Raw genomic sequence first — 12861 nt, 5'->3', positions numbered from 1 at the left:
AGCAAGCCATGCATTTTCCCTAAGGCAGACAATAGATGGCAGCAAAAACCTGCTTGCAGAGTCCTCCCTGCAACCGCAGCAGCTGGGAGCCGCCGGGACAAAGGGGACATGCTGCAGTTCAGTGGCGCTGATTCCTGGGACTAAAAATGAACTAACAGTGCCCAGAAATGTCTCCCTGCATCCCCTCCCCTGTGCCTATATTTCACACTGCTGGAAGACTGTAGGCTGTTGATGGGCAGGGCCCAACCAGGCTTGGTAAAGTGTGCATTCTCCCTACCCACATCAAGGAGCCAGTTCTGAAATCGCTCCAGTCCCCAGAGGCACATCCAGTGACAAAGGATAACTGGGCCCCTGGGCATTGTTTCCTTCTGTCATCACATCAAGGAACACACACACAGCCAGGCCCTGGGAGTGAGGGAGATGCTGAACTGGATTTAGCTGTCCACTGGGTTCTCCTTTCCCAAGGCCCTCTCCCCAGCTCTATCTTTGTGGTTGTTTTAACTGAACGATTACTTAGAAAGGTTCTGCTGGAGAGCACTAAGTGCAAGCTGCTGGGTTCCCTGGGCAACACCAGAACACACAGAATGTATGTGCTGGGCACTCAATACCAGGCCGACACTAAGCAGGGCCTGTGTTTGACATATTGAGCATCATGTAGCTCTGGAAGGAATTCTGAAGTAAAACACTAAACTTTCAGGTTTTCTGGAGAGAAAACCTATCTCTATCCTTTTAACTTTAATTTTGCATAGAATAGGGTACTCAACTGACTTTTTGGGGTTTTTTTTTTTGGAGGGATAACCTTTCATTTCCTGTGAACCTTGAAATCACACTGCCAGAGATGTCCACAGGGGAGGGAGCCGGAGAGAAAAAAGGCTTTGAGAGGCCAGCAGAGCTCCTACTCCTGGCTGGGTCATCTCCCCTTGGACAGAAAAACCACTGGAGCCCAGTGGGGTGAGCAGCAGTCCAGAAGCTGGAAGATAAAAGGAAATCTCTTCTACCGTCTGTAGGTTCTGCTCTGGATCTTATTCTTATTATACAGTTAACAGGAATGAGACTGTCAGAGAGAGCTTATGAGTATAGGGTATGGCCTGGGCATGTGTGGGTAGGGGGAGGCACTAGTCCTGAGACATTCCAACTTTACTAAATATGAGGAGCCAGCATCACAATCCATAAGGCTTTTGATCTCTACAATCTGCCCTCGCCATCAGATTTGGAGAGGATGTGCCGGCTCTCCAGGGCAAAACAGATGACCTCTATCAGACTGTGGTTGGACACTGGATACCACTGGGAGTCCAGACCTTTCTGACTGAGAAGAAAGGTCCTAGAAGAGCTGGATGTAAAAAAAAAAAAAAAAAAAAAAAAATAGAAGAGCTGGATGGGGGTCTCCGCAGGTTAGCCAGAGACCTGGAGCCCACAGTGCTTCCTGACCTCTGAAAATCAGGGCTTGCCACGGAGCACTGATATCTTCATCAACCCAAAATCGCAAAGAACAACTCTGGAAGAAATGTATGAAACACAGTGCTTGTCTATTTAAACAGGAGATCTTGAAAAAAAAAATTTAATTAGCTTCTTCAGACCAACCAATCTGAACCCATTAATTAAAAGGATTTGAGGCTGTTGCTTAATGGACTTGAATGTGACCTAGGTTTAATTATATCTGAATAACAATTTGCACCATCTTTTCTGCCCTGCTGGCACCAGAATCTCTCAGAATATGTAAAATAAACACATTGGGCTAATCCTCCCAAGCCCCTTAGTTTGAGAATGAAGTTTAAGCAGAGACCACACCATTTTTTTGGCAATGAGTTTTCTCATCGCACTAATTAGGATTGCAGGAAATGCATTACTTGGAAACACCAAAATAACATTTTTTTTGGTCACTTCTGTAAATTTTTTTCTTGCTTCCTGTATACTCATTACCTGTGACGTTACAATGGAGCAGATGTACTAAGGTCAAATAGCACATCTGAGGTTTGAATAACAGAGTAGGCAGAGTTGATCACCAAACAGCACTCCAAAAACTTCCACAAGTATAACCTTGCCACACACTGGTACCTTAACCACACTAAATTGCTTTCTCCCTCCTTCCCCACTCCCCCTATCATTCTGCCTACTTAGAGATTTCCTTAGCATGGAGGCCAGAGACACACTGCAAGAATGCATTCACTGTGCCAAGGCTTAACTCTTCTGGAGAACACTGGCCATATTTTATTTATCCTCTGCCTGGCCTTCAGAAGCCCAGAATCTAAAGAGGATATTCCAGGTCCAGATCTATCAACGAGCATTTCAGAACTGAGGGATTACATGCTCTGAGATTAAATTTTTGAATAATGCTAAGCAAGAGAGAACAGAAGAAGTACCACACGCTTTATTCATGGTACAGGTTTGGGACCTTCCTACGCTTTGACCAAGAGTTTAGTAAAACCACTCAGAGTCCTCCTCTGTGTGACAGGAGAAATGGAATTGTCTTAAACTTCTAAGTGGAGTTCTTCACAAAGCATCCTTTAAACATGGATAAAGTTAGTTCTTATGAAGATTCCATGAGTTTGGTTTGTGATAATTAGCCAAGTTGGTGGGGAGGCTCAGGAGAGAGTTTGAGTGATCAATCAACCTCTAGCTTATCTAGTGAATCGATTACTGGCACAGAGTGACCTAGACAACATGGTTATTAACAGCACAGGCTCTGCAGTCATGGAGACCAGGGTTCAAGTCCTGACTCCACTGTTTTCTAGTTCTGTAATTGTGGCAAATTGCTAGATGACTTTGTCTGTGGATTCTGTGAGACCCATTTACAATCTGTCCTTTCTAGTTATGAGACCTTGGTCAAGGTAACACAAACTCTCTAAACCTCAGTCTATTGATATGTAAAGTAGGGAAAATAAAAGTACGATATTTCATGGGGTTGCCATGAGAATTACATGAAATATTACATAAAAAGGATGTTTCAAGGCTAGGGACTTACTGAACGTTCAATAAACAGTCGCCCCAGTTGAAATCCACATGCAACTTCAAACAGCTGCTGAAGTTTATGTGTGTGGGAGGTGTTTGTGGGTTTTTACAAGATGTTCGGCACCTGCATGTGAATGTGTAAGTTCTCACTGTTTCATTAAGTACCTGGACTAAAAAAAAGGGGAGGGTGTTCATCAGAAGAGAGATAAGAGACAACATGGCTTACAGCAAAAGCCAGTCCCACAAGCCACAGGCCATTGCTAAGCTTCACTTTCTTACTTGTCACACAATGATTGAGAATCATTATATTGCTGGTAATGGGGACCCCTTCTATATCTTTAAGAAGAACTCATATGATGACTGGGTCTGGAGAAAATTTCTTTGCCTCTGTATGATGCATCTGATGCTGCAGAGATTAACAGTGGACAAATTCCCTCCCATCCAGGGTGGCTGTATCCTTGCATAGGCTCCACAAGCCCCTGACACACGCTACCTGAAGACTCTCTATGAAGAGCTAGAGGGGTGGAGGAGGCAAAGTCAATGATATTTGTCAAGCCTTTGTGAATGCCCAGAGTTCTGTCAAGCTCAGCTGCTAAGCCAGAGACCTGGAGACCAGCTCGCCTGGGCAGACACACTGACTCTACCCAGTGACCTAAGTACCCTTCAGAAACAAAACAAATGGAACCACAAACCACAACATCAACATCATAAGTTCCTGCGTTTGGCTCATTTGAAAGCCCCAGTACAAAGTCAAATGTATTTCCTTTGCATTGGAAATTCATTAACTTGGAGATGGGGGAGTGGGAGTATCTGAATAAACTGAAAACTGTAGAGGCTGAACATCTTCAGCCAGGCCAGCCTGAAGTGTTCACCACTACAACTCAGCTCAGACATCACTTCCCAGGCTGCTCCTCTCACCCACATTCCACAGAGGCTGACCCAGCGCCTGACAGGGAGGCAGCACCCAGGCTGCTCACCACCAAAGCCTCAGTCTCTGCCTCATTACAACAGGGCTGTAACAATCCAAGATCAGAGGATTTCTGTGATGAAGAGTCACAATTCATGAAAGAGTTTAGCATTGGCACATGTTAAGGGGTAGAGAACGTGGCCATTACTGTCATAATGAAGCCCATGGTCACGTGCACCATGGTGTGACTGGCATTGGCTTCCGTCCTCCACAGTGGTCACTGACTTCCCAAGTCACAGTTCAGCTTCTCACACAGTTGAACTGCTGGCCCTACTTGCTGCATCACGGTGGGGTTTTATGTTGGTATCATTATCTTGTATCATTACTAGTTCTATCTGTGTACTCTTCACATCATTACAGGTATCTGTTTACCTGTTTGTTTCCTCCAGCACACCTGTGTGCTCCTTTTGGGCAAAACTGCCCAAGTCATCCCTGCATCCAGAATGGCTAGACTAAGGCCTGGAATACATCTACCACTTAATACATATTTGTTGTGTGAATGAACAAGAGAATAAATACTAGTAATTAGATTTTTCCACCAATCAAATGTCTCATGCAGAGGGGATGGACATGCTGTGTGTATCTGGGTTTGAGGATGTGCTTTTGCTCTGGAAGTCAGAGAGGTTACTCAGTCAGACCTCCATACATTCTTCATTCTATGTACACATATGGGTGGGGGAGAGGAAAGGAGGAATACGAAAGTACTTCAAAAAGCCCATGGAAAGACTTGTATTACCTTTTAATTTTATTTTTCCACAAACTTTTGAAATACCCTCGTATATGGGTGGGGGAGTGGGAAAGAGGAATATTTGTGTCTTGTGTGTATGCACGCATGCAATTTTTTCCCCATCTAGATGGCACAGAAATGACTTAAGGTACTGTTCACTAGGATGAAAGCCACTTGAGATAGCTGCCTGAGGGCGAATGGGAACCAGTATCTGAAAGAGAAAAGAAAGATGGATGGTTCTCTCCTCATAAGCCTTGAGCTGTCATACTCAGAGAGGGAGACATGGGAAACATCATGGACAGACAGGCATGGAATATCAGAACGGCAGTATCCCTTGCTGGAGAGATCTTGGAGATCCAGTGCATGGCCCCGAGGTCCCAGATAGCCAATGGGTTTCATCTGGACTTCTTCCTTTATTCTTTGTACTGTTATCTAAATGCCGTCTATAAGCCAGGCACTGTTCTGGGCACTGGTGATGTACCTGTGAACAGAACAAGCAAGCCCCTCTGTCCTCAGGGAGCTGCATGAGAGTCTGGTTCCAACAATGGTGGCTGCCTCAAGCCCTGGTGTATAAGTCTATTTCTGTTGCTTTTAACAAAATACCTGGAACAAGGTAATTTATAAGAAAATGAAATGTATTGCTTACAGTTTCTGAGACTGGGAAGTCCAAAGTCCATCTGGTGGTGGCAACAGTGATCTAGAGGCCTCACATTGCGAAACGGTGGAAGCAGAGAGAAAGACTCTCTTCTTTTAAAGCCCTCAGAACCATGCCCCGAACACCATTTTTTAATCCATTCACTACGCCATGGTCCTACAATTCAATCACCTCTTCAAGGCTCCACCTTTCAATTACCATAATAGGATTTCTCACCCTCTTAACAGTCACAGTGGAGGCTAAGTTTCTAATACATAAAAGTTGGGGGACACAATTCAAGCCTGAGCTTTGGGGGAACATAATTCAATCCACTACACCTGGGTTTCTGAGAAACAGTTTCTCAACCACATCAAAGCCCAGTAGGAAGAGCCACAGTTGATGGGTGTTGAGGGTAGGGGGTCAGTCATGAAGACGAGATTGGATGAGAACAGCACATACTGCATGTCTGCCAAGACTGTCCAGGTCTCTAGGTGAGTCCCACAGGTAAGCTGATAGCTTACATGGTAGGGAAACAGGACTGTCACGGCCCCCAAGTCTTGGAGGGAGGAATGACCAAAGGTTTGGGGAGAAAAGGGGTGCTGCAATGGCATCAGCAGCAGTAGCTTCCTCTGGCTCTCCACAGGCAGAATTTGTTCTCAACTGTATAAAGGGAGGTACCTGGTCTGGCTCACAAATCACTCTGGTGGGCTCTAGACGCTCCTCTGTCCCAGTGCAGGATGTGCATTCCTTATGCAATATCGGGTATACAGTAAGGAGCTTCCCAAGGGAAGATTGTGGGAGGTGGACATAGAGAGGTTAAAACTAGGAAGGTGAAGAAAGAAACCACATTGAGAAATGGAGATTTAAGCCAAAAATAAAAACACGCCACCCTAGTGAGTCCTGATTTGCTGGCTCAAACTGCACTCCTGGAGTTTTTTGGACTTGTCTGTGGTCCTCTGATAAATAATTCATTCATCCAAATCCATACTGCTATTAGAAGGGTCTTCTAGTTTCCAACAACTTCCCAGAAATCTCAGCCCCGATTTTAGTGTTATACTGAATTCCTCCTGTCTTCACAGGCTCCTGAAGCAAGAGTCTGCTAATGATGCCTGGGCCCTAATAGCATGCCAGGATGAAATTCTGCTGAGCAGAGAGTTTCCTGGGCTTGGGGCAGATTCAGAGATGGCTCATACAGACAAATAACAAGTCAGAAGCTGATTAAGCATCAAACATTTTCTCTGTCTCTAAACCTCTTGAGAAGGCCAGGCTTGCTTCCCTCTCCAGTGAGGAGACTGAGGAGTGTGTGAATCCATTCATTCTGCAGACATTTGCTCCTCGGCAGTTCCGGTTTTCCACTTCTAACATGGATTGGAATAAATTGCTTTTAAATTACTCAGAGACACAGAAGAAGGTGTTAGAGGCAGAAAAGGTTATAAATGCAAAGCCCGACTGGTCTTTTGTGTCATTATTTCTAAGCCCAAGATTCATTTATTTTAGTACCTGCTGCTGTGTTCTGGGTGTAAGTGGAGCATTGGCGATATACTGCCTCATCCCCATATCTGCCAACTGTTTGAGCCATAATTCCAGTTGGCGTATTTTAATATATTCTAGTCGGATAAACAGGCAATATGTAATGTGATCAGTGACATCCTCTGAAGGCACAAGTTTTCCAAGGATGAATAGATGCTCCTTATGTTCAAAACTGAAGCTGTAATCCTTGGTTATTAGGCAATTTCTGACATCGTGGCCTGGGCCTTTCGGCTCTCTTCTCTTGTCCTCCCCTGGACATCAGTCATCTCCATTTTGGCCTGCTTCCCATTGTCTGACAATGGATGGTAGGTACATAAGGTTCTTTTAAAATTTGCAAGGCTGAGCAAGACACTCACGAGGCTGGGTTAACAAAAGTGTGCGAGACAGTAATGACACACTGCTGAAAACCCGCTCTGCCAGATGTTATTTAAAGGAACCTGAACTTCTTCCATAATCTGAGGTGGAGAAAAGTAAAATGAGGCAAATGGACAAAACAGCATTGCTGTTAAAGGGCCTGGATGTTCTGATGGTTCTAAAACGTCAACCTAAGAAGAGAAGGTGACGGAAAGCAAACAGTGAGAACTGGGAACACACTTCACTCCTGGATAGCCACAAGCAGTCATCAGACCACAGATGACCTTGAAAGGAAATCTTCATTGAGGCAAACCAGGTCTTTGGCCAAGGAGCTAAAGAATTTGTCAAACTATTTTATGTGTGGGCTCACACAAACAACTTGGAGGCAGAATGGATCAAACACATTTACAGATGGAGAAACTGAGGCAAAGAGGAGATTTATATTCTTTTGACTGGTGGGTGTTCATTAAGTGTTCTTAAGTTTGGGTGTTTATGAGGATGTTACACTGAGGGCCTAGCAGAGCTTTAATTTATAATAAAAAATGAGTTAGGGCCACCTCCAAGACTTGACCCCAGTTTACTGCAGGCAAGCCAAACTCTCTAGCCTATTTCCTCATGTTTAAAATAAAGTCAACAATACCTTCCCTGTCTACCTCTTAAGCCTTCTGTTAGAATCAAAGAGGACAGCACATGTGAATACACTTCCTAAAAATGAAGTATCACACAATGATTAGTAATCGCTATTATGTCAGAGAAGTCCATCTGCCCAGCCTCCCTCTCTGACCTTGAACAGGAAAACAAAGTGAGATGGGGACTATCCACTACTGATGATAAGCTTCCCTGTGCTTGAGGAAACACTCAGGGAGGGATCCCCTGGCTTTCTTCACTCTTATGTCCCTTTCACAATGCCTGGCGTGTAGCAGCTGTTCAATAAGTATTCATAAATAAGAACTTATTAGTACACATGGGGGAGCTTATCTAATACACCGAAATGCCATCCAACCCTTCAAGGCCAAACTTGGTTTACTCAAAAGTCTCCTAACTTCTTTTGGTACTTCCCTGGCAGAATTACAGAAAGAACACAGACCATGGTGTGCACATGCCCACGGTGTCAAAACCTCATGTCATGGTGCTGCTACTGCTTAGCACAACAATCCTCAGTGGCTCCCCCAGCCACCTACACCACATGGTATGAACTCTGCCTGTATCTGTGACAATCAGACCCTCATCCCCTAATAAGATTTTATCTTCCATTGTTTTCCAGCACTGAAACCAGAGAAGTTGGCTTCTAGCTCTCTCCTGAATATGTCATCTGCACCTTCGCCACCTGACACTCACACCTGCCTGGTCCAAATGTACCCACACCTCATCCATCTTTCCTCTTTTACATCTTCCTTGATTCTTTCCCTCTTTCTTGAGCCTGTGGGGACTTCCACCTCATCTGAAATTCTTCAGTGTCCAGTGCTTGTTGAGCCAGGAGGTAGAAGAAAAGCTGACTGGGAAACCAAATCCTTGAACAGTGGTGATGGAGGGGTGGGGACGGCAGAGTTCAATACCCCTGGCTTACTGTGAAAACTGCTGTTCTATCAGGAGGTCTATCCTTTGAGGCAGGGCCTTACTTGCCTCTGCTTGATGCCTAGCACACAGTAGGTCCTCAGAAAATATTTCTTCTAAATAAAGCAATGAACAAAACTGTAGCAACCTCCTTCCACAATTCACTAACTTTTCAGCTACAGCTGTCCTAGCAAATCACTGCTGAGGAACGAAAGAGTTATTGTGGTGTTCAAAAGAAAGCATGAAAGACTCTGATCCTATTTTTAACACCTATGGAAACAAACCTGTAAACAACATCTCTAGTGAATTTTTACAAAACTACTAAAAACTTACCTTGGTTTCTCGGAGAAGAAACTGCAGGTCCCGTCCACTGAGGATACCATGGTTTTTCACATAACTGGGAATATTCTTCGTGCTGGAGCCGTAAACAGTCGCATGAACTTCCATGTATGTGTGAATAATGTCCAAGTAGAGCTTCTTATTCTACAGAGGGGACACAAGCATAAGCCATTTCTCTTTTCCTTTCTTTCATATAACAACCTGTCTCATGAGACAGAATCTCTTCTGCGAGCTAGAGGCCACAGAGACAGAAGTTCGTGATAGACAGATGCAGGAATATGGCAATCCAATTACCAAAATTTCTTTTCAAAGTAATCTGGCTGGATTTTGAGGGAAAAAACACTCACATGGCCGCTGTACAATTTTGCAAGAGGAAACATTATATGGGAACATATTACTGAATACCAACGTCAGCTCACAGCCAACTGTTTTGAAGTATCATCCTCACTTCGTAAATTACCAGGGACCCAACAGTTGCTTTTGGCTATCCTCCTTAAGGGGGAGGAAGTTTGGGGAAGGAAAGCCCGGGGAAGGAAAGCCCAGGGAAGGCAGTTGGTTGGACTAGAATATGTATCCGGTGGTACTAAGCTGTCCCCGAGGTATACAAACATCCCCGTCTCTTGCCAACACTTCTAGTGATGATTAACTCATTGTCAGAACTGGATCCCACCTAATTTGGATCATGGGGAGATGTTTCCCACAGTATATATTGATTGACTCAGCAGCTGGAGAGGTAATGAGAATATCCAGGTAGAGAAAAGTGGAAAAAGAGATTGAATGTAAACTTTGATGAGCCTGAGACATTTGAGAGTAGTTTTATTAGAAGCAAAACCAAACCCCTTTCCTGTATGTGAAGGCACTGAATTTCGAGGCATGTTTTCAAAATCAAAACCACCTGGGACGTGGAAGCAAGCTCACTTTCTCTTCCTCTTCATGTTTCTGTGTGACTAAGTTGTACAAGATGGATTTGTGGTTTTTTTTTTTTTGAAATTTGCAAGAATCAAGTTCTGTAATTTTTTCCAGTTGTATAAAAGTAGGACAAGGTTTTCCCATTCAAGTGTTTTCAGACACTCCAGGCAAATACAATAATAGCTGGTTTTGTGACTTAGGACCACAAGGGACCCAAGGGTGTGGCATTGGCAGCCACAGAGCGCAGGACGGGGGAGGTGGCTCATGGTCTGCCTTCTGCCATTCACTGCCCTGATGAATATCACATAGGACTCTCATCTTTGGGGAAAACATGTTTCAGATCATGTGTCAAAAGTATTCATGACTGGGAAAACAGCACAGTCCACAATCTCCATTTAATGCATTAGGATGATTTTGTTCACAATCTAGCAAGCCCATCCCCGCCACCCTAGCACATGAATAAATGAACACTTGGACTGAGTGTTTAATTCCATGCCATGTCTGGTGTGGCTGCAAAATGCTGAATTCATTACTTCAGAGATGTTTACCCTTGAATTTGTGCAGAGTGACAAGAAACAGTTTATAAACCATGACTTCCCATTTGTAGCTTGAGCTAGATGTGGGACCATATACACGTATAGGTAACATGACAGGTTCTAGGATATGGCACTTGTGCTAGATGTATCTGTTAACTTCTGCCCCCATACACCCTCTTCTCAGGGATTTTGTCCCTGCCCACAGCCCCTGGAAAGTCTGCCCCCTGCCACACTGACCACCCAGGGCGTGACAGCTCAGGAACAGTGCAGGGGGTCGGGGACGGGCTCAGGAAGAGGAAGGGAGCTGATCGGATCCTTCTTAGGAGCTCAGAATCCTGGACACAGAGAGATTACTGCCAGGTGGCCATGGTCTTAAGGGCAAAAAGGTCATTTGATGTTGGAGCCTGGACAGTTAGTTATGGGCCAGTAGGTTCTGAGGAAGCCAGCTGCCAGTTCTGGGGGGTGGGGGGTGGGAAAAGAACCAAGTAAGAGCTGAAAGAAAGGATAGGGAAAAAAACAGATTGTTGGTAATATGAGGGACCCAGAGAGCAACCACCACCGAGACATCTTCCTCTCAAGTGTGACAGAGAGACAGAGAGAGAGAGAGAGAGAGAGAGAGAGAGAGAGGGAGGGAGGGAGGAACAGAGAGAAAAGAGGAGGAAGAGGAGAAAAAGGAGTAGCAGGAGAAGAGAGAAAACAAAGCAGAGACAATATAGAGACATCAGGCCCTGGGGCTGCTCTGGTTCCCACGCACCCGCAGCCATTCTCTATCCTAAACTCCTCAGGTCTTCCTAGATCCTTATAACAGTAGCAGCCACCCAAACTCTTCCCAGACCCACCCCATATTTTCACTTGAGCTACTCTAGGTGGACTCCAATTGTCCAAAAGGAAGCTTCTCAGGATTTGCTGGCCTTGAAGCAGGGGCTGGGACTGAGGGTGGTGGGTGGGGGCAGGCCTCTCTCTTTGATGCAAAAGGAGATGTTTCTCCATGAAAAGCCAGCTGCTCGCTGGTGAAGATGGACCTAAGGCCTCACACTAGGCCTGGGGTGAGCTACTGGGCACCACAGTGAATGGCCCTTCTGGTTCCTGTCCTGGAGGAAAACATTCACTGCAGACAGACTCAAGATCAGGATTCCCAGCCTCCATGCCTGGGAAGGGAACAATGCACTAGGTTACACACACATTGCTGTCAGATCCCAGGGAAGGCTGGAGCTGCTTGAAGCACAAGGGGGCAAGTTCAGGCAAATAGAAAGGATTCCACATAAAGGCTAACAAAGCCTATGACCTTATTCACATAAAGGCATGGTAAAGTCAAAGTAGAAATTACCTTCAGAGAGGGTTGGTGTAATTTCACAAATGAGGAGATCCCAACAGGTGATTAGAAGAAAAACATGTTCAAGCGTAACTCTAACCTTTGAAGTTGACGTGACAATTAGGAGATTCCACCACAGGTCTCTTGTTGCCACAGACTTCTGTAGAAGTCTGGCGAGGCTGAACGACGCTACCTATTCCAGGTAAATGTGCCACAAGAGCCTCTTATACTGAGCTACCTCCACTTCCAATGTTACCGGCTCACCAGGTTCTTAAAGAACCCAAAGAGGCATCTACAGCTCAGATCTGTTCCCTGAATTTCAGGTCCAAATGTCCACCTGCCTCCTGAGCCTTTCCACCTGGTGTGCTGCAGCCACCTCCAACTCAACAGGTCAAAAAGGGAGACTCATCACCCTACATGGCCAGCATCTCCTCATCTGCTCCTCAGCTCAGTGACGGGCACCAATCCCCCCGCCAGGTACCTGGACCACAAACACACTTGTCCTTCCTGCCCCCCACCCTCTGCACACACAACACATCAATTAGTCACAAAACCTTGTTGACTCCATGTCCATAATAGCAAATTGGTCTTCTCCTCTCCAGGCTCTCATCCTTGCTCATCTGGACTGTGCCAGGATGAATACAATCAGCACTTTAATATGCCTCCCCATGGCTCAGAAGGTGATGCAACCACGCCATGATTTCTCCAAGCAAGCAGCAGTGTTAGGACTGACTGCAAAAGAGGTTGTGTGGTTTGATGCTATTTTTGTAAAAATTTTTACCCATGCAAAACAATATTATGCACATAGGCAATGTTTATACATATGGACATTTATAGTTTTAAAGTACAAAAATATGCATGAGGGTGATAAACACCACTTTCCAGATACTGACTACTGAGGAGAGGGAGGGCTGGGGCGGAGGATGGAGCTTTAGTGACATTTATAATATACCATTTCTTTGTTAAAAAAATATTGCAAGATATTAACATTTATAAATCTGGTTAGTGGGCATATGGATGTCTTATTTTTTAGACTTCTGTATATTTGAT

At 44.9% G+C, this 12861-nt stretch overlaps 1 protein-coding gene across 1 annotated transcript in view; it reads right to left on the bottom strand.

The window, feature by feature from the left end:
- MGAT5 (alpha-1,6-mannosylglycoprotein 6-beta-N-acetylglucosaminyltransferase) overlaps positions 1-12861 on the bottom strand; it is a 206891-nt gene that overhangs the window by 40728 nt on the left and 153302 nt on the right. The window contains exon 11 of the mRNA XM_063107231.1: positions 9049-9198. Coding sequence (XP_062963301.1) covers positions 9049-9198 — 150 coding nt within the window. The remainder of the gene's footprint in view (positions 1-9048; positions 9199-12861) is intronic.

This window comes from Cynocephalus volans, chromosome 1 (genome assembly GCF_027409185.1).
Source record: "Cynocephalus volans isolate mCynVol1 chromosome 1, mCynVol1.pri, whole genome shotgun sequence".
Classification (NCBI taxonomy): domain Eukaryota; kingdom Metazoa; phylum Chordata; class Mammalia; order Dermoptera; family Cynocephalidae; genus Cynocephalus; species Cynocephalus volans.
Note: the sequence above shows the minus strand (reverse complement) of the source record. Positions and strands in the feature narration are given on the sequence as shown.